At 36.9% G+C, this 23,572-nt stretch overlaps 5 protein-coding genes and 2 pseudogenes across 5 annotated transcripts; 3 read left to right on the top strand and 4 right to left on the bottom strand.

Moving 5' to 3' along the window:
• Nucleotides 1–220: 220 nt before the first annotated feature.
• LOC127741228 (uncharacterized) lies at nucleotides 221–1,361 on the top strand. The gene is made up of 2 exons (XM_052253300.1): nucleotides 221–793; nucleotides 930–1,361. The coding sequence occupies exons 1-2, from the start codon at nucleotides 221–223 to the stop codon at nucleotides 1,359–1,361; spliced, it is 1,005 nt and encodes a 334-aa protein (XP_052109260.1).
• A 3,723-nt stretch (nucleotides 1,362–5,084) lies between these two features.
• Nucleotides 5,085–8,560, top strand: LOC107461587 (uncharacterized; annotated as a pseudogene).
• Nucleotides 8,561–9,519: 959 nt separating this feature from the next.
• Nucleotides 9,520–11,625, top strand: LOC107461633 (40S ribosomal protein SA-like). Its single transcript, XM_052253299.1, has 5 exons — nucleotides 9,520–9,673; nucleotides 10,154–10,157; nucleotides 10,220–10,472; nucleotides 10,897–11,122; nucleotides 11,419–11,625. Exons 1-5 carry the CDS (start codon nucleotides 9,520–9,522, stop codon nucleotides 11,499–11,501), a joined length of 720 nt encoding a protein of 239 aa, XP_052109259.1. The 3' UTR covers nucleotides 11,502–11,625.
• A 1,368-nt stretch (nucleotides 11,626–12,993) lies between these two features.
• LOC107461585 (protein DELAY OF GERMINATION 1-like) lies at nucleotides 12,994–14,618 on the bottom strand (annotated as a pseudogene).
• Nucleotides 14,619–15,682: 1,064 nt separating this feature from the next.
• On the bottom strand, nucleotides 15,683–16,869 carry LOC107461584 (eukaryotic translation initiation factor 5-like). The gene is made up of 2 exons (XM_016080104.3): nucleotides 16,678–16,869; nucleotides 15,683–16,384 (listed from the first exon to the last, which is right to left on the bottom strand). The coding sequence occupies exons 1-2, from the start codon at nucleotides 16,867–16,869 to the stop codon at nucleotides 15,896–15,898; spliced, it is 681 nt and encodes a 226-aa protein (XP_015935590.2). The 3' UTR covers nucleotides 15,683–15,895.
• Nucleotides 16,870–17,309: 440 nt separating this feature from the next.
• On the bottom strand, nucleotides 17,310–18,817 carry LOC107461583 (protein NRT1/ PTR FAMILY 2.6-like). The gene is made up of 3 exons (XM_016080103.1): nucleotides 18,730–18,817; nucleotides 18,343–18,560; nucleotides 17,310–17,846 (listed from the first exon to the last, which is right to left on the bottom strand). The coding sequence occupies exons 1-3, from the start codon at nucleotides 18,815–18,817 to the stop codon at nucleotides 17,310–17,312; spliced, it is 843 nt and encodes a 280-aa protein (XP_015935589.1).
• A 1,040-nt stretch (nucleotides 18,818–19,857) lies between these two features.
• Nucleotides 19,858–21,264, bottom strand: LOC107461634 (L-ascorbate peroxidase, cytosolic-like). Its single transcript, XM_016080169.3, has 7 exons — nucleotides 21,146–21,264; nucleotides 20,835–21,075; nucleotides 20,572–20,706; nucleotides 20,412–20,491; nucleotides 20,228–20,330; nucleotides 20,088–20,146; nucleotides 19,858–19,996 (listed from the first exon to the last, which is right to left on the bottom strand). Exons 1-7 carry the CDS (start codon nucleotides 21,262–21,264, stop codon nucleotides 19,981–19,983), a joined length of 753 nt encoding a protein of 250 aa, XP_015935655.1. The 3' UTR covers nucleotides 19,858–19,980.
• Between the last annotated feature and the right edge of the window lie 2,308 nt (nucleotides 21,265–23,572).

The following is a 23,572-nucleotide window of genomic DNA, read 5'->3' as shown; positions in this document are numbered from 1 at the left end:
CTCTATGCTGCCTGTTCTATTTCTGATTATTTTAGATGGAACAATCACAAAGTAACTCACAGCCATAAGATAATGCTGCTCAAAATTCTCAAACTGGTTCATCTAGAGGTAAATCTGATCCAGCTTGGCAGTATTTTACAATGAGATATGACAAAAATAACAAGGCTCAATATACATGTATTTTCTGCTTGAATACTTATAATGGAGGGGGATATATAGAATGAAATATCATCTTGCAAAAATCCCTGGACAAATTAAAGTCTGTAACAAAGTAACTGAAGATGTTGAGCTTCAATGCAAAAGACTTTTGGAGGAAAACAAAAAAAATAAGGCAGAAAAAAGAAAATTTACATCTGAGTGTTATGATGTGGAAAGTGAAAGAGAAGCGGAAGAAGAGGGTGAAGCGCCTAATCCTGTACAACCTCCGGCTCCTGCAACAATGGGAGACAAAGGAAAGAGAAGAGCGATTGCTGCTACTCCAATTGGAAGTTATTTTAAGGAAAGGACTACGCCAGGCTCTCAACCAGCTTTGAAAAGTGTCTTGGCCAGTAAACAAGTTAAACACAAGGTTAAGTTGGGGCTTGCAAGATGGATCATTGATGCACGGATTCCATTCAATGCAATTCAATCGCCTTACTTTCAACCTGCCTTGGACGGCGTTGCTGCAATTGGACCTGGTTTCAAGGGACCGTCGTATGACGAAATGAGAGTTTATTTGCTGGCCGATCTTAAGAAGGAGTGTCAGTTACTTGTTGAAGGTTATAGGAGCTCATGGAAAAGGGAAGGAGTGTCGGTTAGTTGTTGAAGGTTATAGGAGCTCGTGGAAAAGGACTGGTTGTACACTGATGGCAGATGGCTGGACTGATCAAAGGCAGCGTACGTTAATTAATTTTCTAGTTTATTGTCCTGCTGGTATGTCATTTGTTAAGTCTGTTGATGCTTCTGATATGATAAAAACTGCCGATACCTTGTTTAAATTGTTTGCTGAGGTTATTGAGTGGGTTGGGTCTAGTAACATTGTGCATGTGGTTATTGATAATGCTGCGAATTATGTATCTGCTGGAGAACTCATTCATGAAAAGTATCCAAACATTTTTTGGTCTCCTTGTGCTGCTCATTGCATCAATCTTATCTTAAAAGACATAGCAAGTCTTCCTCACATAGCTGACCTTGCCTCTCGTGCTTCAAAAGTGACTGTCTTTGTTTACAATCATATGATTTTCTTGTCATGGCTTAGAAAAAGAAAAGAGTGGAAAGAAATTGTTCGACCAGGTATAACACGTTTTGCTACTGTTTTCATTACTTTGAAAAGTATATATGATCATAAACAAGACTTGCAAGCATTGGTGATTGACAAATAAGAGACTTGAACCTGGTAAGTATTTATATTTCTATGTTCAATTTACTTTGAATGTTTTTTAAATATTGAATGAGAATTGATAGTTGAATTTCATATTCTGGTAGGTGAATGGTAGAGGCTACACGGTGGGAGTGCTCCTAACTTGCAAAAAATGGCAATTCGTCTTCTTCATCAAACATCTTCATCATCCGGCTGCAAGAGGAACTGGAGCCTCTTTGAACAAATCCATTCAAAGAGGAGGAACCGATTAGAGCATCAAAGGCTAAGTGACATTGTTTATGTCACTTATAATCGACGCCTTCAATCTAGAATGCATCGCAAGAAGAAGAATTATGATCCAATTGACATTCAAAGCATTGACACAGTAGATTTTTGGGTAATGCCAGATGAAGAAGATCCTGAATTTACTAATGGAGACATTGAAGGCATTGAAAATTTAATCTATACGGATAATGCTATGCCTTCATATCCTACAGGTTATTGAAATAGCAAAACTTGTTTCATTTCCTCTCAATATCTGATGTAAAGTTCTAACTTTAATTTTTTCTTGGTTTTCTATTTTATTTTATTAGATGGAGGAGATGTGGAACTTGATATGGATTTCCCTAATGTTGCTGATTCTTCAAATACAGCTTCTTTTGGTGGTACTTCTGATGATGGTGGCTTTGGATTACCTGTTTATGATGGAGATGTTGGAACACTTAATGATAATTATGATTTTTGATGAGTTGCATCTTTGATTAGTTGAAAACCTGCAGGTCTATCTTCTGGAAATCCTTCAAAGACTAAAGGCCATAGATATTGGAATTGAAGAGAGGCAAAGGCTGAGTCATAGGCATGAGGCACTATCTGTGTTGGTACTGAAAAGGAAGAATTATTGTTACTGTTTGGTGCATAGTAATGGATAATTTATTATGTGAAATATTAAATTTTATTAAGTTAGAAATTATTGAATTTATATACTTAAGATTATTTTAAGTTTTTTAATAATTTTATTTAATATTTAATTAAACCGGTTGAACTCCGGTTGAACTTCGGTCGAACCAGTGAACCATTAAACCAAGGTTCAGAAAACCGGACCGGTCATCAAACCGCTCTAGTCACTGGTTTACTGGTTTACTGGTCTAACCGGTCTAACCGGTGGTTCAACCGGAAAAACCGTTTTAGAATAGAATAATAAATAAATTATAAAATACACATCCTAAAATATAATTATAATCTAATATAAATCTTAAAATATCTTCAAAATTTAAAACACTACATAAAATATCATCAACTAAATACATATATGATTCCCAAATACATATGATCTTATCAAAATCCAAACTCAAAAGTTAAATAGTAATAAAAGCATATCTAAATATTAAATCCCAACATCATGGTTTATCAATCATTAAAATCCGCAAGAACTTGTTACAAATCTGCTTCGGTGGGATGATCTTCACTTTCATTCCCACCTTTGATATAAAGACCACTACTACCACCGCTACTTTGAATAAATCAGCATCAATTTCACCTAATAAAATAGACATGTTATCATTATATTATAAGCTAACAACATTCTAAAAAATCAATTTCAGCCGATTGCTACATGCCAATTAGGTAGTTAACAACAACAAAATATAGAATAAGAATGCTTATACAGATGAAGATCCAAGGGGAAAAATGACATGTTCTACTGAACAAAAAAACAAGAGACAGTGGGATGCGGGTATACCTGTACCAGAATAAAAGGTAAAGATACACCACTGGGAGGGTTTTCTGAGCTATATAATTGCTCATTTCTTTTTATAAGGTTCTGAATACCTACAAACTTGATTAAACAATACAGGTAGTTAGCACACAGAAACTAAACATAACAGAAATTAAACCATTTGTTCACAAATTGCAAATTGGAATTCAATTGAACAGAGAAAGTTCACAAATTAACAATTTGGAATACAATTAAACAGGAGAAAGTTCACAAATTGAACAACAATTGAACAGATTTCAGATTATTTATTTCTTATACAAACTGAACAGAAGAAGTTCACAAATTGAATACAATGGAATAACAACAGTTTTCAGATTATTTATTTCTTATACTAACCAATGATGAAGGGTTCCTCTCTTCAAGCTTGTGGGGGACTAGAATCAATCAACAGAGTAGCTGTTGGGATAATCTTCCTTCTTAATTCTTATATACGTCAAATAATTTCCTACAAAATGAAAACTGAGCACAGAATAGGGCCTTAAAACAAAAACAAAACAACACTCACAGAGCCAGAAATAAGAACATTCACACAGCCAGAAATCACTTACAATCAGCACAATATACTAAAAAGAGCCATAAATCACGAACAATCAGCAACTAAAATTAAAATACAGCAACAAATAATCACCCTAAATACTAAAATCGATAAATCTATCAACAAAAATTCAAAAACAGTTGATTCAAAAGTTAAAAAACACTAAAACAGCAGCAGCAAGTACCAAACAGCAACAAGTAATCCTTAATCACACTAAACCTGAAATTTCAACAAACATTACAAACAGCAACAAGTAATCCCTAATCCCTAAACAAAATTTCCAATAATGATTTCATTTTCATTTTTAGCAGCAGCAAGAAAATTTTAACCAAAATTTCAGAAATCAAAGAAAGAGCAGCAGCACAAAATCAGCAAAAATTATCAATTTCACATTAAAAATCAACAAACAGAGGCTCTGGGGAGAGAAGACGAAGACACGAACAAAACAGATAGAGACACTAACCTTTGATGGAGGCACGGACGGCGACCAGGGAGACGACGGCTACCGGGGAGACGACGGCGAGCGGCGATACGGCAGAAATTTGCTTCAAGCCAACAAAATAGAGAAGCCACGGAGGTCGGACGGATGACGGGAAAGCAGGACGCCGAGTTACAAGAGAGGGCCAGGCCACGGACGGCGCCGACAGCACGGACGGCGGCAGCACTACGGCAGAACCATTGCAAAATGCAGAGAGAGCCTCGGGTTTTGGTAATTGGTTTGGTGAGTTAAGATGAAGAGCCGAAGAGGACCTGCCGACTTACTGGATTCCAGACACAGGGAAGAGGAAGAAGCGGTGGTGCTGAGGAACTGGAGACGGCGGCGGCGTTGAGGAACTGGGAACGGCGGCGACGATGGAGGGCTAGGGTTCCTTTGCTTCAGAGTTCTCCAGGGAGTGAGTGTGAAATGAATGAATGATTGGGGGAAGAGAGGGGGGTTGGGTGGAGTGGAATGGATCCGTTTATTTCTTTTTTTTTTGGTTTAAATTAAAAACGACGCCGTTTTTCCGAACCGGCCGGTCATCGGTCCGGCCCAACCGGCCAGTTTTCCAACGGTTTTTTCAATTGCGGTTTTTACAGGAGAACCGGGCCGCTTGCATTGCCGGTTCGCGGTTAAACCGGTCGAACCGGCCGGTCCGGTCCGGTTTTCAGAACCTTGCATTAAACCAGTGACTTCACCGGTTCATTGACCGGTCCGGTTTTCGCAATCTTGGTTTATAGGCTCTCAGGCCCAAAGATTTTGGTAGTTGAGATTGTATAAAAATGGGCTCATTGTCCAGGCCGAATGAAAATGGGTTCATTATATTGGGCTAAACTCCAATATTGATTCTTACACCAAGACAAGAAACCCGGTATGATCGGGTCGAGTCTGTCCGGCCCACCCATGAAAAAAGAAACACGTGTTTTCGAATTTCGATTCATCATTTGCATCGGTGTTCAGTCTTTCTCTGGTTCTTCCTGATTCAACCTTTTTCCATCTTCTCCGGTTCCCTCCTAATTCCAATTTTCTCGTTCAAATTCCCTTCACTCGCAGCTCAACAACACTTCCCTGTCACTCAATTTCAACCCTTCACAGGAAACAATCTCTTCATTTGTTCCCTCGCCGGAACCCTAGCTTCTGCCAATGGCATCCGAGAAGAAGCAATCTGAAGGTATAGCCTTATTGTCCATGTACAACGACGACGGAGACGACGATATGGAGGACGCCGAAGAAGATGAAGAAGATAACCAAGAGATAGATATGCGCCACGAGCAGAACGAGGACGCCGCCGCCGGAGGATTCGCTGCGGAGGTAAATTTGACTGCCACCGACGCGGATAGAATGGCAGGGGTTGATTCAAGTAATGAGGGAGTTGCGGACGAGGTGTCCACGCCGGCGGAGAAGCGCAGGTTTGGAACTCCAACGCCGCAGCGTGTTAACACAAACATGGTAATTTCGCCGCCGCAAGATCAACGAGGGGTGGCGGTGCTGCCGTCGGATTCGACGAGGAGCGGGAGAGGAAAGCTTACTATAGTGGACTATGGTCATGACGAAGTTGCAATGTCTCCTGAGCCTGAGGTACACTCCTTTTGTAGAATCTTATGTTTTCTCTTCGGTTTTCTTTGGAAGTGAGAATGATGGGTGTGTTTGTTGCCAATGATTGCAGGAAGGAGAGATAGGAGGTAGTGTTCGAGTCATGTATGGGGACCAGCTTAATTTGACCAATGGTAAGTGCAATATGATATTACAATGATGATTGAAATCCGATGAAACTTGTATGATACTTATGATAAATCATGATTGAAATGCATCTTTATGCAATGCTTAGAATGCGGTGTAATTTGGGATGGGAAGAGTAGCAATCCTGTATTTTGGTAATGATTTAGCAATCCATGTTTTCTAATTGCCTCAATCAAATACCTTCTGTTAATAATTAGAGGGCTCTATTTTGTAGATCTCTTACCTCAGTTTATACTATCTAGACATTAATATTTTCTAGTGGATGCCCCCTTCTCTTCTCAGTACTATCCCTTAAAAGTTGGCTGTAATTCTGTAATTATGGATTCTTTTTCGATTGCAGAGAAAAATAAATAAGTTCTTGGAGTATAAGAAGGCTGGAAAAAGTTTTAATGCCGAAGTTCGCAACAGAAAGAACTATCGAAATCCTGACTTCTTATTGCATGCAGTGAGGTATCAAGAAATTGACCAAATAGGGTCTTGCTTCAGTAAAGATGTATTTGACCCTCATGGATATGATTCAAGCGACTTCTATGATGAAATTGGTCAGTAACTGCTGCTTCTCTCCTTATTTCCTGACTGTTATTTGCCATGTTAGTCTACATTTTACTCTTTCCATGATTTTGTTAAATTTATCATGCATACTATTTTACTGTCTGGACCATAGTAGTTAAGCTTTGATAGTGGCATGGTGCAGCTGGGTGAAAAAACCGCAAAGATGCTATGATGGTATAGCAGATCATAGAGTGGCACTGTACCCAAGATTGTAGATACCCTGTAAATAATCTCTGATACACATTAGTTCTTAAAACTCAACTACTTGTTATCAATACTATAAATCTGCACTACTAAAAACCTTGGCGCATCTGCTCATTTTGCTGCTATTGGTTACCTTGGTCTGTAGATGTCTGTCTACATTTGTTGGTTATGACGGCTTGTGTGTTAGGCCATAATAGGTTGTTTATTCCAAGCTGGCAGTGTGTTTAAAGTATTTAATGATGTTAAAATCCTTTTTTAACTGTCAGAATGTGTTTTGCTTGCACTACAAATACATTATAGGTTATCTTTTGGGCTGCAATGCAGCACTACCTTTTATAGTAATTATTATATTCTTGATGAAGTATAATTTTATCAGATTATGTAATGTTACCTTCAAGAAAATGAGGCCTTCTAGATTTCTCTATTATTTTTTTGGTTGTCAATTTTTCTTGGTCTTGACTTGGCAAACTGAATATTTGCTAGGTTTAGGCTTTAGTTCTTGGCATGTCTATATTTTGGCTTCCATCTCTGAGCATCTGTTTTTAATATTTTTCCAATCTCATCTATTTTATTTCTCTTGATTTTGCAGCAAATACTGGTTTTTCTATTTTTTAACTTCTATTTGTTTCTTGGTGCCTTAAATGAACAAACAGAGGCTGATATGAGCGTGAAAGTGAAAGGAAAGAACATGAGAAGAAGAAAGCACAGAAGATGGAATTTATCGCTGGGGGAACACAACCGGGAATCGTAGCAGCAGGTGCTCCCAGAATCAGCTTGCCTGTTGCAGGTCCAGAAACCTCCTAGATGTTTTGTGCAATAGTGAAGCTTTTTCTTAGGTGTCATTTTTCATATATTTATGATGTTATCTTATAGTGCTTTTATGATATTGTTTTTGCACAGGTGGTTCTGCTGTGGCTGCAAGTGGTTTGGTGCCACCTATAGCTGACTCTATTAATCGGGATGGTAGACAGAACAAAAAATCAAAATGGGATAAGGTGTTCATCTAAACTTTGCAACTGCAACTTCAGGGACATTCTTAATTGGCTCATTGTGCTAACAAATTTTTAGTGAATGATTTTGTTCCAGGTGGATGGTGATCGAAAAAATCCTCTGCCCTCTGTGGGGCAGGATTCTGTATCTACTGTTGGGGCTCATGCAGCAATTCTATCTGCTGTTAATGCTGGCAGTGGGTACATGCTATTTGTGTAAGTACATAAACAACCTTGAATTTTATGCGTTGTATTTATGTATCTTGATTCCAGTTTGGCATTTGTTCAATCATATAGAGGAGAGAGGAGGTGGGACTAGAATAGATGACATATGAAAGCTAACGAGAGAGATCCACAAAACTAACAAGAGATGACAACATGCGATTGATACAGTAAAAGTTGTGGGGTGAACATATTTCAGCATAACATTTTTGTCTGTTAATCAACTTTGGCAATGATCACTGGCACTGTATATTTTTTAGAATGGAAGGAATTTTTACTGAAGCATGCTTTGATGCCTTTTTAAATTTTAATCTATGTAGCAATGCAGTAATTAATTGGTTTAATGCTTCCTAATTTTATTAGTTGACTACCTTTGTCATCAGTTTACTCCAATAATTTTTTCATATTCATCGTGAACTTTGTACTAGATATGTACATGAATCTAGGTTTGGGCTCACATTTGGGGGTTATGGTGGGTCACTGGTCTCTATGCTGAATGTATTTGTAACTTGAGTAAAATTTAGTTTGAAGTAACAATGTATTCTGGAGTAGTAAATTTATGGGCTAATAGCTTTTTAGTAATTTCACTTATTGAAAACCCTAATTCTACCTTATTGAATGTCTTCCCTTCTCTCTTACTACTCCACTTAGCACCGTCCCCAAGTTCCAACTCTCCACAAAAGTTCAAAACTTCCATATTCTCACAAAATTTCAAATTAAATATACAAGTAACTTATCAAATATAAATATTATTTGTCACTTATAAAAAATAGCATTTTATATTTTATTATTTATATCATATTTTAGAATAATTAAAAATATCTTTATCATTAACAAATTTCAAAGGTAATTTTGTTTAAAATATTTGATAATTTCAAGTAATTTTAGTGGTTTTATTCTCTAAGATTTTTAACCATTTTGGAATAACATCTATACTTTTCAAATCTCAACTGATTGATTGTGAGAAATAGTGATGCACATAGTCCGGTCTAGTCAAAGACCTTATCCGATCTCGAATATTTTAGGAGCTAATTTGATGTGATTTTACTGAGTTTAAAATCGGATAAGGGTCTCAAAAATAGACTCTGTCATTATTTCAGACTAGGTCCGAGTCAAGGCGAACTCGGCTTTACTCGATCCATGTGTATCCTAAGGGAACTAAAAAAGATATATATGTTTTAAATTAATTTTAATATTATGTTATAATAATTATAAGTTTATTGTTTTATTTTTAATCATTTGTTGAATTAGAAAATAGATAAAAAAAGCATCAAATTAGAACTTATGCATAAATTTAAATTTAAATATGAATATCAATTTTTTAATAATAAATTTCTTTTTTATAAATAAGTGTATTATAAATAAATTTTTTTATAAATTGTTGTTAAAGTTTTAAAGATCCAATTTTAATCTAATTTAAACCTGATATAATTGGGGCACAAAAATATTTAGATTTTATTGAGCCTAAGATTGAAATAGAGTCCAAAAAATAAAATCGGTTATATATTTAGAGTAACTTCAACCGGCCATAAAAGCCCTTGTGAGAAAAACATCCCTTTTAAAAAAAACCCTAAGTCGTGAAACCTTCTTCCTTTATAACTGCGGCTGCTACTACGGTGAAACCTTCTTCTTATAACTGCAGCTGCTACTACAAATCTCTCAAGAGACCAACTCTCCTCCCCAACGATGGCCACTTCCGCCGCCACAACCGCTGCAGTGTCGCGCCAGCTCTCGCAAAAGGAGCAAGACATCCAAATGATGCTCGCAGCTGAGGTTCATCTCGGAACCAAAAACTGCGACTTCCAGATGGAACGCTACGTTTTCAAGCGCCGCAATGATGGTAACCCACGCTTCTTTTGATATTTTCTTTGGGATTATACGACTAGTTTAGTTCTTGAAATCTAATGAAGAACACATATTTGTGTAGTTTCTTTGGGGTCCAGATACTCCTTGCTCTTCAATGGGTTTAGCATTTTTTCTTCTATTTATCTTTTCGTGTGTAGGGTTCTTTTTTTGGGAGACATTTTTATTAGTTTGTTATAGACTAGTGTTTGTCAATTGTTCTCGATTTAGTTTGTGCTATTGATTGAAAGGGTCAATTTAATTATTAATAAGGATTTTGACATGAATATGTGTACTTGCATTATCACATTGTTTTCAAAACAGCTTATTATCATAATTTTACGAACATTCACTAATCAGATGCAGACATCCTATAACGAGCCTCGCCTACTCATTCTGACTGATCCAATGACTGATCATCAGGTGCCACTTTTTTTAGATGTTTGAAACTTATTTTTTTCACTTGTGTTGAGTGTAGTGGTGTATGTTGTTTCACAATTAACTGTCAATATGTTTTTATGGGAGTTTGAAATTCTGTTATTAGTTTATCTCATTTTGAGTTTGCTTTTCTATTTTTTTATTTTTTAAAATATGTGCAGCCCATTAAGGAAGGTGCTCTTGAAAATATTCCAACGATTGCCTTCTGCGACACTGATTCTCCGATGCGCTATGTTGATGTTACCATTCCTGCCAATAACAAGGGGAAGCACAGTATTGGTTGTCTGTTTTGGTTATTAGCAAGGATGGTTCTGCAGATGAGGGGTACTATTCGTCCAGGGCTTAAGTGGGATGTGATGGTAAACTAATTTTGCTCTTAACGGGTTGAACTATTATTATTTTGTAGCTCTTTTAGATTTATTGTGTGTTTCCCAATGTTTGCATTGCAAATGTCTCATCTGGTATGCACTTTTTTAGAACAATCTTTCTTGCAGTACATACAGGTGTAAAAAATTTGGGTAATTCACGTGATAAAATAGTTTGGGGTTCAAAATTATACAGATGTTCTAAACCAATTTTGTTACACGCCTGTCCTAAACAATCTAAAAGGTGTTTAGGACAGGCATGTAGCAAAAATTGGTTTAGAACATCTGCATAATTTGAACCCCAAACTATTTATTCATCTAAATTACCCAAAAATTTCATATTTTATCAAAAGATAGTAGTCTTATTATGTTGTTTCTTTTGAACTTTAGCTAAATTATGTCGACTTTTCATGTGTAGGTGGACTTATTCTTCTATAGAGAACCTGAAGAGGCCAAGCAACAAGAGGAGGAGGAATTACCAGCTGCCCCAGAATATGCCATTCAAGATTTTGGTGCTGCTGGCATTGCCGGCTTCCCTGCAGCTGATGGGGAATGGGGGGCTGTTACAGCTGAACAATCCTGGACTGAACCAGTTCCTCAACAACCCATTGCAGCTGCACCTGCTAACTGGGCCCCAGACGCCAGTAAGAATAATTGTTTCCACTCTGGATCTGTTAGTCACATGCGTGATTTAAGTTCAATTATATCTATTGAAATTTTCTGTCTATCAAGTCTCTGTATTTGTTCTCCCATTAGTCTGTTAAATTTGATGCAACATAATTGTCGCATTTGCTTCTAATATGTTCTAGTCAAATAATTCTGGATTGTTGTTGTGTTGAATCGTTCTCCCTCAATATGCAAGAAAATCAGTACGCCTTACCATAGTTCTGTCGAAACTGTGATGGCAATATATTTGACCTAAGTTCTTTTGTATCCGCAGCTGCAGGTGATTGGGAGCCAGTTCCAGCTCCACAGGCTTTCGTTCCTGCACCCGGAGGTGTTGCCCCCACTGGCTGGGAATAAGCACTCTAAAGATTTAAGCACAACTCATCAAAACTGTTCTGAAGAATTTTCTCTTCCATTAGTGTGATGTATATTGACACGATTTTTAACAAAACTGTTATTTTAGAGAGTACATTTTGTTTTATGTTCTTATTTGGTTAATCCTTCAAAGTTACTCCGTGTGTGTTTGGATACCAGTTTGCATAAAATTGATTTTGCAAACTTGATTTTGATGAAAAGTGAGTTTATATTGAAGTGATTTATGTTTGGCCATCTTTGTATCAAAATGGATTATAGTAAAATAAATATTGTTTGAATTACACTATTCATAATCATTTTTAGATGAAAAACTATTAAAATAGACATCAATTAATCCTAATTTAATAGTTTCAATTAATTTAAACAACAAAACAAAAACATATAAAAAAAATCAATCGTTCTTCATCTTCTTTAATTCTCCTAATTATTTGTGCCCCCTGAAGCAAAGCAAAACATAAAAAGAATTTCATCTTCTCCAATTCCCTTAATCATGCCCCCTCTAAGTGAAAATCCCAAACCAAAACGTCAAAACCTTAGCCCTAGTTTCTTTGCCGCCGCGTCCCTAGGCTTAGCGCTTCCGCTTCTTCCTCTTCCCTCTATCCAGAACCCAGGTAGCTCGGCACGTCATCTCCATCCTCGCTGGCTTCTCTGTCCGTGGCCAGGGGAAAAGTTAATATCTTCCCCTCCTTCCCTGTTTTCCTAGTTTCCAAAGTTTAAAATCTACTTTGCGACTTGAGCTGGAGTTTGCAGTTATTTATGTTCTTCTCTCGCTTTTGCAGGGCAGAATCAAAGTCCAATCGCAAGTTAGATAAAAAGGTTCAATTTTACTCTAATAAGTTTCGAATCGCAAGTTAGATAAAAAGGTTCAATTTTACTCTAATAAGTTTCGAATCAATTTTTCTGTTTCTTTCAAATATTGAATTATTACATACCAAAACTGTCCATATATTTTAACTGCATCCAATTTTTGGTGTTACTGTAGAGGTGAAAGATGCTGTGGCTTGCTTGAGTGCTCAAAAGTCTATTACTAAGGTAATGATCTTATTTCAAACGGCATTGTTTTTAAGATGGATTATGGAAATACTTCATTGTGCTTGTAATATGTTTAATGGCTAGTTAGATGTACTTTGCACTGTTATTATGTTCATTTTGCATTCTTGCAAGACAAGAAGATATTAGTCTGCAAATACAATCATAAGTATGCCTTGGTCTGTGTTTCAGAAACCTGAATTCATTTAACATTTTGCCAATGTGAAATATTGCAATTGATCACATGATATTTAAGCAGAGGTCTAACTCAAATTGATGCATAAATCAATAAGACCCTTTGCTGGGTTTATTGCAGACAACAACAATAGAAAAAATTTAGTTTGCTTTCATGCTATCCTAATTAAATGTGTCTTAAATAAAACAAGATAAAAATCCAAGGTAGAATCCTTGATTCTGAATGGTTCCAAAGTTGCAATTGTTAGTGTTATCTTGAAGTTGACAAATCATGGATTGTACCCTCATCACTATAAGTGCCTTCATTGACCCTTCTGCTTGTATCCCTCTTCTTGCCCCACTCATGCAGCCTGAGGTGTAGTTCTGCAGCTGCAATCAAGAAGTGAATGCATTGTTTTGGCCTCAGAATATTGACAATACCTTGAAGTGTTCTAAGCCTTAAACCATCAGCTCTTTGCAAAATCTCCTCCAATCCTTCCTCCTTTGGCATCAGAGCTGAATCAACCCTCTCCTCTACCTCTTTCTTTCCACCCTTGTCAGTTTCATTGGCCCTTAACATCTAAGAAACAGCATGAGAAAGTTCCACCATTGATGCATCTGCCACTGTTTCTTGATGTGTTGCCATCATATCTGTGATTTCCCTCTCCTCTGCGATTGTCCTCTTCTGAATCTCATCAATTTGAGCTAGCTGAGTTGCTAATAGATCACCCAAATCAGATGTTCTTAGACTCTGAAGGAGTTCATCCAACTTGGCCTCAAATTGCAACCCAGCCTTGGAATATAGAAGGTGAAAAGCCATGGTTGGTCTCCAACCACCAATCCAAAGAAAAGCATCTTCCAAGGAGCTTCTCCATGTTGGAGACAGCATAGCCAGAACATCATGTTTTGCCCACATAGAAGAGTCATAGTACCATACACTTAATTGTGAATTTTGTCAAAGGAAAAGATATTTATCAGAAAATTCTAACCTTTATTATTGGATTTCAATCAGACTGAATTAAAATTAGTTGAATTTTAATTTTCTGATAATAAGACGTAGAATTCAGTAATTTAATAATAATAATAATAATAATAATAATAATAATAATAATAATAATAATAATAATAATAATAATAATAATAATAATAATAATAATAATAATAATAATAATAATAATAATAATAATAATAATAATAATAATAATAATAATAATAATAATAATAATAATAATAATAATGATGATGCTTTTTATATGAAAACTCTATCCCTATAGCACTTTGAATATTTGTATATTTACCAAATATTGCTCTGATATATCTTAACAGTTGTGGGCTTTATTAAATCATAGTGTTAAGATTCTCTATTTAAGTTGAATTTTTAAGACTGCTTATAGTAGTGCTTCAGTTTATTCATCTAGAGTGGACAATAACTTTAAATACTGTAACTTGGATGTTGCAGAATATTTGATAATTTTAAATGCCTTACTGATTGTAGATGTAATTTTCATTATCCCACCCCCCTTCTCTTTCTCCCCTCCTCTCTTTTTTCTCCCGCTTTTTCCTTTAATTCTCTGTACATTGATCAACTGTCATGGTTGTGATGCAGTTTTGCTTCAAAAATCTCTGGATGCACCAGATCCTCAAGTTGTTGAAGATGCATGGAACACGCTTGTTCAGATGCGTGCACTGGAAAAGACTCCAAGGGGCCGTTATGAACCTACATTTTATGGACAATTGATAGCTAGTTGTCCTTTGTCGTTTGATGCTTCTGTTCTAGTTCTGAAATTTGGGAATGCTGGTATGATACGTGAGGCCATATTGCTGGGTATAATGATGGATACACAGCCTATACCCATTCTTCATCCAGGTGGTTGTTGGGGCTACAATTGGTTCCATTATGTCTCTTGTGTGGTATTGGCTATGGAATGCTTTTATTCAGGATGCATATCAATCCTCTTTGTTTGTTAGGATCATTGGTTTATCGAGTTCTACAGGAATTTGCATTTGTTTTGTTGTATTTGTGATCCGTCATTGGCTTAAAGATGACTAAAACCACACTAAACCTGTTGTAGCATTGCACTAAATTGTGTTGGTTAATGAAATATCATTTTGTATATCAAGATTGAAGTATTTGTTATATACCAGCAGAAGCAATGAGGGTAATACTTAGTTGTTTATCAAGATTGAACCTCTTCAGATAGGACAATACTAGTTAGAAGCAATGAGGATTAATCCAAAAACTACTGAATTGTTGCCACTACATTATGATAAGTTTATTGACAAGTAGGGGACTAGTAGTATACTTAAATCGTTTGGAAATGTGTAAATGTTGTTATTATGTGATTTATTTTCTTAAACTTATTGGCTTGATTAATGGGGAAGGACCTGAATAATTTAGATAAGGTTATTATTCAAATATCAGTGTTATTTAGATACCAAAAATACACTTCTTGATTAGTACATACTAACATTTACTGAAGTGCGTAATTAAGGTGTGAAACACATGATGACCTTTGTGGTACATGTGCAAGGATTTAGTTGCTCAGTTTCAGAATGATGAGACCAAGTCCAAAACACATTTAAAAGAGAGTCCAAATTTCAACAACATTTATTCAAAGTTGGTACCAATCGAAGTCACATAAAACCTTTCTCATCACTTTAGGAGCGTCACTGGTTGTGTGCAGTTAGGACAAGGTGATGCTACTTCTGCTGTAATATCAAGTTCTGTTGTAAGTTGTAACCTAGTCAATCGAAAAAAATGGCTTCTTTTTGTTTAGTTTTGTTGAAATCCTAAAACCATAAAAATATGCATCTCCACAACTACTTTCACTTCTCCATGTTTGTATTTTTATCCTTTCAAATATGGCAATGCCTAAGACTAAGAAGCAACAATAAACTGCAAAACTAACATCAGTGTTACATTTATATCTCATGGTTTTGCTTAAGAAGCAAGTACAAGCCATTTCAAACATCAAGAACCACTTAAGTATTATACAGGAGAAGCAGAAACGACCAAAACCATAGTTCTATAACATATAGCTAACTAGTTTAACCCTCCTGGATGGACAGCATTCTGATTCTGATTCATCTCTAAGAGAGAAACCAATTCAACAAACGAAAATACTTAAAAGAAACACTGAAATCCACATTAAACCCTTGAATACAAACTTTTCTCATTCTTCCTCCGATTCTGATTCAACATTCCGAAGACAATCAATGAATGGTTGAGCATTCTTCCATATCTGAGAGTCCTTCTTATCACCCTTCAGTCCCTTTGAATACCAATGCACGACGTGCTCTTCCTCCACCAAATCAACATCATAGAGGGCTTTCAGAATAAGTGCAACCTCATTCAACTCATTGCTACCTTTCTTGTAACAGAACACCTCAGCAGCATTGAGCAATAACAGCTGCGATCCCTCGTCATCTCCAGCAACTGCACCAGCAAGGTGATTCTTCCTCTTGGTAGCTTCTTCTTTTCCAAACGTCTTTTCGACGACATCAAATAATCCTTCAAGAAGTGCATTCATCTTCTCCTGAGCAGATACAGGAAATGCAGCAATATGTGACTGCAATTCCTTCGCTGCAACACCTTTCTTCAAATATGCTTTCACTTCCCTGACCACAGTTGCATAGTTCACAGTGTCACCATTCTCAGAACCCTTGCATATCAAAGCATATCAGAATCAATATTCAAGATCATTAACAATCCTAAATCACAGTAATGACCAATGATAACAACAATTGAAGAAGCAAGATGAAAATTTATAGATTAACTAACCAATTAAAAGTTTAAAACAACAATTACAGTTAAAAAAAAAACTTCTAAAGAGAGCAGAGATTGTAGTATCGTTGTGAAAAATCCAACTCGACCAGGCTTAGTCAAGGGGGAAGATGAATTTACTTACCTGCTCAATCAATTAAGGAACGAACTAGATCCTTCAAGACAGAGCACAGAGCGGGACAAGGAGCACGACGGTGGGGCTGACGCGGTGGAACAGAGGCGACGTGGCGGGACAGTGGTTGCGCGATGGAGGAACGAGGCGAGACCAGTTGCGGCGACGACGGTGGCTTCGAAGTTCGAACAGCGCCGGAGACGACCGGCAAGCAAGGCGGTGGCTTCGACGGCGGTGGCTGGACGAAGCATGTGTGGGAGTGAAGGAGGAGCTCGAGTTGGAGAGGAAGGAGGAGGATGGTCGCTTGAGTGAGAGAGTGGCAGAGTGCTTCGTTTGTATTTTGGGAAAGAGCTAAGGCTTGCTCTTGCTGTGTGTTCTATGTTGTCTTTCAAAGGAGGGGGTGTTTTGGTGGGGTGAGGGGAGTAACTCGCTGAGGTGGGTGGGTTTTCTTTTTTTTTTCCTTAACAAAATCAAAACGACGGCGTGTTATACAAACGGGTCGATTCCCGGTCCGGTCCAACCGGCCGGTTCAGCGATTTTCTAGCGGTTTTAGTAGGAGGAGCAGACCGTTTTCTACGCCGGTTCCCGGTTGAACCGGTTCAACGCATGGATATGATATAACATGGATCACTTCAAGGAATGAAGTGAATAACCCTATGCATTAATAGTAATCCAACAATAACACTACACTTCAGTACCTTAATCTTTTTCCCGGTACTGCCGACACTGGAACCAAGCCACTATAGTAATTATTTGTTGTTGATGAAAGCTGAGACTTCCACTTTCGAACAGAAGCAACAAGAACTCTAGCAAGATCCCCAAGGGCGCTTCCTTGTGGCTTTTCAGGGCGATAATAGCGGTACCCCACCAAGAAAACTATGACGCCAATCAAGATGGAAGCAGCACAAATCCAGAACCCCACACTCCAACTCACATTGACTTCCATGTAGACGATTCCGGTGAAGCCTGCAACTGAAACAACGTACCAAGTGAATAAGAACCAGTTGAAGAAGATGGCTTGGTGTTCTGGGTTATCGAACTGGTTTGCTCCAAGAGTTGCTGTTGTGAAGCGCATGCCACCGAAGCCGATTGCTGCTAGTGTTAGTGCCGTGTATAGGACGCCATATTGCACTCTCGATGGTGCTTCGCACAATCTTGATCCCTTGTTCATGCACTCTTCAGGCCTTAAGGATTTTATGCTTGCCGTCAACGCAAATATCACTGTTCCCTGTGCAAATACATCACTTTGTTTAATTTTGGAGTCTTTGTTGTAGCATGAAAGCTAAGCAATATTGGATGTGGTTTTATACTGTTGAGTCATCATTTCAGGAGAGAAGGATGGTCCTAACATCAGTTTTCATCTATCATGTTACTATTTCTTCAAGTTCAAGAAATAATGTTTTCACAGAGCACACTTTATGATTGCTCATGCCGTACATTCTCGGTCTGTTTTCAAATTTGGCATACACTAGTCTCATATAGATATCATTGCAAATATTGTGTCACAATCAAGCTAATTGAACTTACACACTTTGTTAAAAAAGAAAAGAGTAGGATCCAATCAAAATTTGCATGTAAAATATTATCATAATGAAAGAAAATGCAAATTAAACTTTATAGTAAGAGTTGATCAATAATGATATAGTAAAACCATTCAATTCTTGAAGTGAAAGCTTGGGGGAAGCTAAATGAGCTTGGATTCTAGAGTTATGAGTTATTATTACCAGCAAATCAACACAGGAAGAAACCAAGGCTACAGGAAAAGAGCCAAAGAAAGAGTCAGCAACCACAGCAGCAATAAATGGGAATAGACTTGTGCTGCCATTAAGGACATTAGAAATCTGAGTAGCAGTTATGCTCTTTATATTGAACTCTTGTATCAGATACACGATCAAGTTTGCCCGAATTCCTGAACTTGCAAGTGTTAACCCAGCTACTGCCACTGTTCAACAGTACCCAAAAATAGAAAGAAATTAAAATCCATCTATGAGCATGTGTAAGTGTAATTATTATATTATATATACATATATATGTTGGTGCGAGCTAGCTAGTGAGATTGTGACAGAAGAATGATGGTGAACATTCCATAGAAATTAAGAAAGAACGAGTACCAATGATGAAGGGAAAGGTTGTCCAACCCCCACCCATATTCTTCTGAGCTTCTTCTTCTCTGCTATGGGACGAGTGTGTGCCGGTCATTTCTTGCATTTCTCAACTGTCCTCAAAACACGCCTTGGTGTTTTCTTTTATAGGCCAATGTTGCTTAACCTCGTGTGTTATTTTGAAACTAATAGTGGTACTGCATGTTTTATCCCCCACTTGATTGATCTGTTGGTATAGATAAAGATGATGTTAAAGCTGATCAATAATAATTTCTTAGACTTAATTGAGTATTAATCTTATAAAAGGATAAAAAGATTTAGGGTTATTTTTTTCAATTTCAATAACTAAATTAAAATTTTGACGGTCAAGATGTTTTTTATTAAAATACTCTTCCGTGACTTTGAGCTGAATGAATAATTGTGGTTAAGGTATTTACTTGTTTTATATTTTTAACTGAGGAATGCTAGAGTCAGCAACTTTTGGGATTTATAGTCATCAAATAGTCATTAATGAGGCTCTTAATGGTGTGAGATTTCATTTAATAGTTCACTTTTCTTTATTGGTTACGTACTAATTAGACTTTGATAAAGTTGTTAGTCCCCTAAACTTTCTTTTTTTTTTTTCTTGGTGAACATCCTAATTAGCTTTTAGTACTTTGTACAAATATTCCTATTTTGCAAAACATTCTTTTTTTTTTCAATAAGAAGCTAGTGTTATTTAATTTACGGAGGAATGATTCTGATCTAAGGTATGCCTTTTTTATGGTCAACACTCAACACTCAATTTGGCCCCAACAATTCATATGGGTTCTGTAATAGTACTTGTACTGTAAGCAAATATCGATTTGTAATATTACTGAAATGAAGATTAATTTTGTCGTATAATTGATATTTAAATTTCTTGCTTGTTGAGTCATGGTACTTGAGTTTGGTTTGTAAGTTTTGTTGAATTGGTTGTACCTCTAGACGACATCTCTTTTCAACCATAAATAAAAAATCAGAAATTCATACATACATTGCAGACAGCAAGAAGAAAATATAATCCCTAAGTCATAGTATTTATTTAAAAAAAAAAAATATTATGAAAATTGTTATTACTCATCAAAAGCTCGTCGCGCCAGCCGGAAAAAAAATAACTAGTCTCAAAATCTGTATCTGGATTCTATCACAAGTCATTGCCTTAAAAATCATGTAAGCTAAAGTGAAAGATAAAGAGAATTTGTGATCCTTCAAGATCGCTCCTGGTGTCCCGTTTCTTAATTAGGCATCAGCAAACCTGCGAATAATGAGAAAAGTATTTACTTACACACATATATGAAGTGTAAATAAACTTAAGAATAAGATTAGAAATTAAGTAGAGTAGGTACCCAAGTTCGGAGAGCTTTAAGTGAGCTTGAGTGTAATCAGCAAAGAATGCGTCTTCATCCTGAATTGAGATGGATCAGCACACAAGTAGTGTTATATAATGATGGTATAAGAAATGCATATAAATGAAGTTTGTACACACTGAGGCATATTTCTCAACAAGAGGGCGGAAAACAGGATCCTCCAGCAATGCCTTGTCAGTTGGGAGCTGCAAAAGTCCCTCCCTTTCGCCCCCCACCAGTTCCCTATCATTTATCACCGAACAAATTGTGTTATGGTACTCTATTGGACTACATGTTAGAGAATTAGGAATATGTCAAACTCACGTGAAGTATGAGTTGTCAAAAACCAGAGGATTGGAAGTCCAAGGACCCTCAAATCCAGAACGATCCTTGTGGCACCTACCCTGCATCCAATTGATGTTAGTTATTAGTTATTACATAAGAGAAATGATTTTACACTATTTTTTCTATCAATCGAACTTACAAGGGTGTGAGCACCAGAAAGGGCAACAATATCTTGATCAGTGAGTCCCATTGTTTGCACAAACAACTCCCTCAAATGGTCATTACCCTTTGTTGCATCGGGCAAGCGACCCTCTGGAGGTGGATCAGCCTTGTCCTAATCAAATTAAAGGAATAATGAGAAGAAAAAGTTGGTCAACAATAAATTTGAGTCTCTGACTTTTTATTTTAAAGACAAATAAATAATTGACTAATTATAAATACAAAAATAAATGAATTAGTTACCTCTCTGCCAGGGTGAAAAGGAACTTCGGGGCCACCGGTAACCTCAACGGCAACAACGCCGGCCAACTGGTAAAAATCAGCGTATGTAATGTTAGGGAAGTGCTGCTTGAGAGGCTCCAAGAGGTTGACAGCAATATCAAGCCCCCTGTTAGCTTCATGCTTTTGTTCAGCTTCGTGCTTCATGGTTCCGAATGGACCACCCGTCTTCGTCTTCACGTCGAACGTACCCGCCGAGTGCCATCTAAATATTATCAATTCAAATTAATATTTGATTTCATTTAGTTTAGATTAGAATACAAGTTATTACTTACGCCAAACGGAGCATAAGGGGAGCGCATTGCTTCTCGAAGATCAATCCCCTCAGCTTTCTCCTCGCCTTCTGAATGGCCTTCTCGTAATCTTCACTCACCGTTGGGTACGACTTTCCCATGCTTAGTTAGTTAGTTAGTTACGCAACAACAGTGCTGCTGGCCTCGCGCCACACGCCAGTTATTAATAACTAACAGACCTGAAATCGTAGATCTGAATTCAAACAATGTAGCACGAGTCAGTGGGGGAGCCAGCTTTGTGGGAAGAAGAATCTTCTGCTAACTCCTTCTGTGCCGTTCGATCTCGTCGCTTATGCTGATTTCATGGACACCAAGACTCACTCAACACAATACCAAATGTAAGAAATAAGAATAATCCCATTGAATATTTTGTTTATTTTTCCATTTTTATTAAGAAAAATATTTAACGGAATTTCCTAGTAAAAAAAAATGTCATGTTTGATTGGAAAGTGAAAACAATTCGTTATTGTTTCGGTGTATCATGCAGTATAGTCATGCATCGTGCATGTTGTTCTCAAAGGTATACGTACCCAAATATATGTTGACTTGGACTTCAAACTTTTTTTGGTAATTGAATTTAATTCTTTTATCCATCTCCCTAGGTCCAACACTTATAACCCAACTGATTGAGCCCGCATAGCCCACCAAGAAAAACTATATACCAAAGAAAAAGTTGAGCAGCCCAAGTTAAAAAAAAAAGAAAGAAAAAGTTCAGAATCTCTTGAATTACCCCCAGATCCAAAAAAAAATATTTTGAATTACCTGATCATTTGGAAGAAGAAACTTGTCTATGAGTGGCAGACCCAAACAAGTTTTGTGATTTGTAGCCATCAATTAATTATTATTGGTATTTTTAATGGTGTAAAATTTTATCCAATAATATGAAATTTACTCACTTTTTTTTACTAGTTAAGTGCTGGTCAGATTTCAATAAGGCTCCGTTTGGTTAATGTCTATGTCCATCAGAGACATGGATACGGTAGTACATGTATACCGTTTGTTTGTTGAAACATAAAATTTTAAAAGGCACAGTGACACACAAATATACATAAAAGACATATATTTAGTGTATCTCTTTCAAGTTGTGACACTAAGACATAATCTATAAGATACAGATTTTTTTAATTCTATCCCTAATTATATTTTAAAATTCTAACCACTGTCCTTTATCTTTAACACTTGAATTATTTTAGTTTATGAATAAAATGAACTTTTGAATTAAATACATGTGTCTTGTGTATTATCACCAAACATGTTATAAAATTTGTGTATCTTTATGTTCATATGTATTTGTGTCTTTATATCTATGTCTCTATTTGTTTGAGACAACAACTAAATACTGCTTAAAAGATGAGAAAACACCACATCCAACTCAAAACCTTAAGGTGTCAAATTAATGGGTCTCTCATCTTATGAACTCTTCACTCTTCCATGCTTTCTTTGATGTGGGACTAACTTCAACATTCTTCACACTTGCAACACTAACAATCTCCCCCTCAAGTGTGAGCCTCCACATCAAGCACCAACTCCCCTCTAGCTCCTCCACCACCACGAGTATTCGTCCATCACACCGTCGCAAAACACCGCGGGACACGCCGTCCGGACCACCTTTGCCGGGAAGACTTTCGATACTTCACCTTGAATACCCCTTAAAATCACCAGACCGATTAACCATCGGCTCTGATACCACTTTGTTGGGCCGACCGTAGAAAGCTCTCGACAACCGGGGAGACTTCGGGGAGGAATCAAGTGAGAGAACATAAAATGAGAAGACACCACATCCAACTCAAAACCTTATGGTGTTTTCTCATCTTATGTTCTCTCACTTGATTCCTCCCCGAAGTCTCCCGATTGTTCGAGAGCTCTCCACGGTCGGCCCAACACATGTTTTATTGGGCATTCAATTCTTCACCCACCATGTTCCATGCGTTCATTTTTTTGTGGTGGATTTATTTGGCTATTGACATGTTCATGTGTTGTATGGTTGTCATAGCAACAACGTTAGAAACAGTTGGATGCGAGCAAGCTCATGGCAACTGGCAAATGATAAGGGACTGTGCCACTTCGCTAGTGAACAGAAAACCATAATATGTAAGTTAATTATTATCCTCCGACCAAAAAAATATTAAAATCAATTATCAATTTATTTATTTATTTGCAAATATTACATCTTTTGGTTTATAATAAGTAATAACTTATAATGAAACTTGTTTTTTGCGAAGAGTAAATATAATTTGTGTGAGCAATAATTGATGAGTTACCTGTGGCTGTGGGGAAGGTATGGTCTCCTTAAAAGAAAACGTTGAACACAGTGCACAGTAATCGTGCATGATTTCATAATACATAGCAACTACTATATGACAGAGTTGCACAACAAAGAAAGAGACCAATGTGGGGGAACAATGACCC

The sequence above is a fragment of the Arachis duranensis genome, chromosome 8, assembly GCF_000817695.3.
Source record: "Arachis duranensis cultivar V14167 chromosome 8, aradu.V14167.gnm2.J7QH, whole genome shotgun sequence".
Classification (NCBI taxonomy): Eukaryota; Viridiplantae; Streptophyta; class Magnoliopsida; order Fabales; family Fabaceae; genus Arachis; species Arachis duranensis.
The sequence above is the reverse complement of the archived record's forward strand: the minus strand, read 5'-3'. Positions and strand labels throughout refer to the sequence as shown.

Excerpts from the sequence above, each read along its gene's own strand:
- LOC107461583 (XM_016080103.1), bottom strand. The coding sequence starts at position 18,817 with ATGACCGGCACACACTCGTCCCATAGCAGAGAAGAAGAAGCTCAGAAG. Across the intron at positions 18,561-18,729 it reads AACCTTTCCCTTCATCATTG|TGGCAGTAGCTGGGTTAACA; the intron begins GTACTCGTTCTT and ends ACTGTTGAACAG. Across the intron at positions 17,847-18,342 it reads CTTCCTGTGTTGATTTGCTG|GGAACAGTGATATTTGCGTT; the intron begins GTAATAATAACT and ends GTATTTGCACAG.
- LOC127741228 (XM_052253300.1), top strand. The coding sequence starts at position 221 with ATGAAATATCATCTTGCAAAAATCCCTGGACAAATTAAAGTCTGTAAC. Across the intron at positions 794-929 it reads GGAAAAGGGAAGGAGTGTCG|TCTGTTGATGCTTCTGATAT; the intron begins GTTAGTTGTTGA and ends TCATTTGTTAAG.
- LOC107461633 (XM_052253299.1), top strand. The coding sequence starts at position 9,520 with ATGGCCACTTCCGCCGCCACAACCGCTGCAGTGTCGCGCCAGCTCTCG. Across the intron at positions 10,473-10,896 it reads GGCTTAAGTGGGATGTGATG|GTGGACTTATTCTTCTATAG; the intron begins GTAAACTAATTT and ends TTTCATGTGTAG. Across the intron at positions 11,123-11,418 it reads TAACTGGGCCCCAGACGCCA|CTGCAGGTGATTGGGAGCCA; the intron begins GTAAGAATAATT and ends TTGTATCCGCAG.
- LOC107461634 (XM_016080169.3), bottom strand. The coding sequence starts at position 21,264 with ATGGGAAAGTCGTACCCAACGGTGAGTGAAGATTACGAGAAGGCCATT. Across the intron at positions 20,492-20,571 it reads TTTCTGGTGCTCACACCCTT|GGTAGGTGCCACAAGGATCG; the intron begins GTAAGTTCGATT and ends AATTGGATGCAG. Across the intron at positions 20,331-20,411 it reads TTTGACAACTCATACTTCAC|GGAACTGGTGGGGGGCGAAA; the intron begins GTGAGTTTGACA and ends GATAAATGATAG.
- LOC107461584 (XM_016080104.3), bottom strand. The coding sequence starts at position 16,869 with ATGCTTCGTCCAGCCACCGCCGTCGAAGCCACCGCCTTGCTTGCCGGT. Across the intron at positions 16,385-16,677 it reads CGTGCTCCTTGTCCCGCTCT|GGTTCTGAGAATGGTGACAC; the intron begins GTGCTCTGTCTT and ends TTGATATGCAAG.